Source organism: Echinops telfairi, unplaced genomic scaffold (assembly GCF_000313985.2).
Source record: "Echinops telfairi isolate 266 unplaced genomic scaffold, ASM31398v2 ScPeMD7_7412;HRSCAF=8450, whole genome shotgun sequence".
Classification (NCBI taxonomy): Eukaryota; Metazoa; Chordata; class Mammalia; order Afrosoricida; family Tenrecidae; genus Echinops; species Echinops telfairi.
In genome coordinates, this window is record NW_022111312.1 from 1,784,558 (window position 1) to 1,789,203 (window position 4,646).

The window sequence follows — 4,646 nt, forward strand, 5'->3', positions numbered from 1 at the left end:
CCTCTCCTGAAGCCACTCCTCAAAGATGACGAGACTGAGCTTTGGGGACCAGGTGTTTCCCCTTCTTGTCCTTGAGACCAAGGCGCCCTGGTGGTGTGGTGGGTCACACATTAGGCTACTAACCACAAGCTCTGCAGTTCGAAACCACCAGCCGCTCCTTGGGAGAAAGATGAGGCTTTTGGCTTCCGTAAAGAGTGATGGTCTTGGAAACCCACAGGGGCGGTTCTACCCTGTCCTGCAGGGTCGCTGAGAGTTGGAATAGACCCGGCAGAGTGCACTTGTTGAACTAGTGAGCTTCCTTTCTCAAAGAGACAGGCTGGCTTTCACCCTTAGCTTCTGCTTGGTCCACCAGTCCTGTGGTACATGTGCCCTTTGGCGTATGGAATTTGACAGGCACGGTGGGTTTAGATGACGACTCACCATTGGGCCCAGCCAACCCTTCTCCCTCGGTTTTGTATCCAAGGCTTTTGGAAATGCCAAAACCCTCCGGAATGACAACTCCAGCCGGTTTGGGAAGTACATGGACATACAGTTCGACTTTAAGGTACCCTGGCTCTCCTGACGCGGGCGCGGGCACCTCTGTCATGGGCAGTGATGGAAACCTGGCTCGGGCACTCTTAGGGGTGGGGGGAGGGGGATAAAGCCATTGAGCAAAGAAGGGTTAGCACTCACCGAGGTAAATGGGTGGCCGCAGCAGTGGACAGTTGTGAGGATGGCGCAGGACCGGGCAGTGCTGGGTTCTGTTCGGCGCAGGGTGGCTATGGGTCAGGGACCAACTCCTTGGTACCTAACGACTCGTTTTTGAAAATACAACTGGAAACCACACTGAGAGGCCTTTCTATACCCTCTGTGGTTATAGCTGCTTTCAAGCCAACCCCTCCCCCCACTCCTACTGACCCAGTGCACAACTGAACAGAAAGCCACCTGGTCCCCCCTCCGTCCCATGATCCACTGCAGACCCAATTGGGCTCCATTAGGATCCAGAGGGCTCGTTGGCTTTTTTCCTGAGTGGATTGCCAGGCCTTTCTTCGTCGCCTGGCTTGGTCTGGAAGCTCCCTGGAAATCTGTTTAGCATAAGAGCAACACACAAGCCGTTGCTGCCCAAGGGCGGCTGATCATGAGGCGCATTCTCCGGGGATGGGACGGTGACCTCCTGGGTGGAAGGGGAGGGCTCTACCCCTGCACCGGCGGTTGCTAGACCTCTGGGTGGGCAAAAAAATGACCAAGTCTGATCATACCAAGTGTTGGCAAGGATGTGGTTCATTGGGAACTCTGAGCCTGTTGTTGACAGGGTGTGAACACCATATGCTATCTCGTGGACTTGACATTGTATTGTCTAAAGCACACATTGGGCTCCCAGGGACGGTCCTACAGACCTGGGCCACACACGCGTGCAAGCACACCCCCCACGGAGCAATAGGGCGGCGCGCGATGTGAATGGAGTGGCGCCCGCCAACACATGCACAGGGCTGACTGCCCGTCCACGGGACACTGGCTGGTTACATTGTGGGGTGTGCACAGAATGAGCCCACGGGAACAGCAGCGACATCACATGGACTGTGCCCGTAGACTAAATGGTGACCCCCCCTCAAAAAAAAAAGATAGCTTGGCATCCTAATGCCTGGTACCCATGAATCTGATCCTGTGTGGAAATAAGGTCTTTGAAGGTCTTAACAGTGAGTTCGCCAGAGGGCACGCTGGAGTAGGTTAGGTGCTAATAGAATCCGGTGTCCTTATGAAATACAAGAAGGCACATGGAGGGCGGGATGGTGTCTAGTTTCCCCACCAACATGACATCGGGGAGACTCATCCATATTGTTGCAAGTAGCAAACAGGCTGTCCGGCTGTCGCCATACGCTCATTCTCCTCAATGAGCACTGGTTATTTCCCATTCAGGGCGACGATGATGATGGGGTGCTGTGAACACCCTCATGTGCCACTTAGGGGGTATGTTGTCAGTGTCATTGAGTTGGTCCAGCCCCTAGCCACCCCAGGTGCAATAGAGCAAAACCACTGCCAGGTACTGTGAGGTACCCTCACAAGTGTTCGGTTGGGGCCCGCTGCTGCAGCAAAGAGACAGAGGCGGCTTTCTGCTCCCATAAAGAGCCGCCCATCTCAGACTCCCACGGGGGCGGTTCTGCACCCCATGGGGTTGCTAGGGGTGGGAATCAACTCGATGGCAGGGGTGTGAGTGAGGGCTGCAGCTACCGTGTGCACCCGTCTTGATGGATTGGGGATATCTGCACCGGTTTATGTAGAACCCAGATCTGGGCAGTGAGGGCTGTGTGCTGACCACCCACATGAGGGTAATCAGTAAGTGAACCAGTTGCTCCCCACCCCTGCCAACATTTGGTATTGTCGGCCCTTTTAGACATTCTCATGAGGGGAATCGTGGTTTTTCACTGTGTTTCAATTTTTAGCTCCCTGATCATTAAGGATTCTCTTATATACATTATATACGCAAGTCTTTTGTCCACTATTTAATTGCATCGTCTGTGTTTTTATTATTATTGCTTTGCAAAGACCCTACATACGTTCTGGAATAGAAATCCGGTACTGGAAATGACCATTAATACCCTGTGAAATTGACCCAGGGAGAGAGAAACAAGCCAAGGGACCAGATTAAAGTCCAGAAGGAACTCCACAGAGATACTCACCCGACTCGTGATGAGGACACCACTTTGAGTCAATAGGGAGAGAGTTATCTTTCCAATCAGTGGTGCCGATCAATTGGATAAACGTATTCGACAGCCATATAGACAGATACTAAGACCTTTGACCCCCCTACCTAATTCGGCATACACTAATTAATTTGTAATGGATTATAACCCTAAAGGGGAAAGGTAAGATATCCATGCTGTAAACATGGAACCTCCAACCCCGACCTCAGGTAGGCACAGGAGCCTGGTGGTGAAGTGGTTACGCGTAGGGCTGCTGACCGCAAGGGCAGCAGTTCGAAACCACCAGCCGCTCCGAGGGAGAAAAAGGAGGCTTTCTACTCCTGTCAAGAGTAGTACAGTGAACCCTCGTTTATCATGGTTAATCGGTTCTAGACCCTACCGTGATAAATGAAATTCTGCGAAGTAGGATTCCTTATTTGTAAATAAAATATTTTCGTAGTTAGAGCATAGAGGACATGAAAAAACACCCTTTAGTCACCATTACACTCGTATTACCCAATTTCTTAAACGAAAAAGGGAAAATACAGTAAAACATTTTGGACATTACAATTATCATTTATTATTTATTATATTATGTATGGCATCAAGCGTGTACAGTATGAGCCAATCAGTGGCAGTAATGACAGAGCATGCGCTGTTACGCAAAAACCGCGATAGAGTGAAGCCGCGGAAGTCGAAGCGCGAAGTGGCGAGGGTTCACTGTAGTCTCAAAATCTGGAAAGCCCACAGGGTCAGTTCTCCCCTGTCCTGTAGGGCCGTGGTGAGTCTGAGTCGGCAGTGCGTTTGGTTTGGGTTTGGGGTAGGCAGAGATGAAGGTTCCCGTAACCTCGAGAGAGCCAGCCACAGAACACTCAAGAGTGGACGTCCCTCCAACGAAACAGGTCCTTTGATCAGAGAGACTCCAGGGGGAGACTGGCCTGGTCGTTGCTGCTGCTGCTGCTGCATTGTTGTTCTGTTTTGAAGGGCATTCCTGTAGGCGGGCACATCATCAGTTACTTGATAGAAAAGTCTCGTGTCGTCCATCAAAACCAGGGCGAACGGAACTTCCACATCTTCTACCAGCTGCTGGAGGGCGGCGAAGAGGAGCTCCTGGCTTGCCTGGGACTGGAGCGAGACGCCCGGCTGTACAAGTACCTCTCACAGGTGGGGAGACCCAGCACCTGGTTTTCTCCGCTCTTTGGAGGGGAGGGACCCAGAGGGGCTCGGGGCCGAGGGGGGCTGCTCTAGAACTTTCTCTGAACCATTCTGCATAGAGTCGACTTACTGATCCCATAAGCAAGCTAACCCCCTCCTCCTTTTATGCTTGGGGGTAGGGCCCGTGCTCTGATATCTGGGTGGGCAGTCTCGGTGGCGGTAGCGGTCCCTCAGGCCTGGCAGAACCTGGAATCAGCAAAGGCTTGTTTCAGAAACACAGCTGCTCGGGCCGACCTGCCAGAATTCAGGTGCTGGAGGTGGCCCCTGGCTTTGCAAGGGTGTAAACATGCTAGTGGTTCGCATACACAGCCTGGGCTGAGACCTCGAGGTCTGGCTGCACTGGAAACTCCTTCCGATCCATAGCTTTTAAAACTACGTTTGGAAAATCCTTTTTTTTTTTTTTTTTTTTTTGTAAAAAAAGTCAGAAAGCCAAATAAAGACTGTAAGGTGGAGGACTAATGATTTCCCACCAAAACTCTTTTTTTTTTTTTTTTTTGAGCTACTATATTTTGATATAGGTGTATTTTTTAATTTATTCTTTTTTTTAGTCATATTTAAAAGGTTTTACTGGCATGTACTTCCTGTAACACACACTTTTACAATTCTTCAATCATATTAAGAAAAGTTGTGTGATCATCACCACAATTAATTTCAGAACAATTTCTTCTCATATTCCTGTTATTACCTCCCATCCTTCCCTGATATGCCTCTAGGCAATTATCAATCCCGTTACTATCCCTGTGGCTCTACATATCCTGGAGTTCATTCTTT

At 50.4% G+C, this 4,646-nt stretch overlaps 1 protein-coding gene across 1 annotated transcript in view; it reads left to right on the forward strand.

Moving 5' to 3' along the window:
* MYO1H (myosin IH) overlaps positions 1–4,646 on the forward strand; it is a 54,324-nt gene that overhangs the window by 10,907 nt on the left and 38,771 nt on the right. The window contains exons 4-5 of the mRNA XM_004709646.2: positions 464–544; positions 3,645–3,824. Of these exons, the coding sequence (XP_004709703.1) occupies positions 464–544; positions 3,645–3,824 (261 nt within the window). The remainder of the gene's footprint in view (positions 1–463; positions 545–3,644; positions 3,825–4,646) is intronic.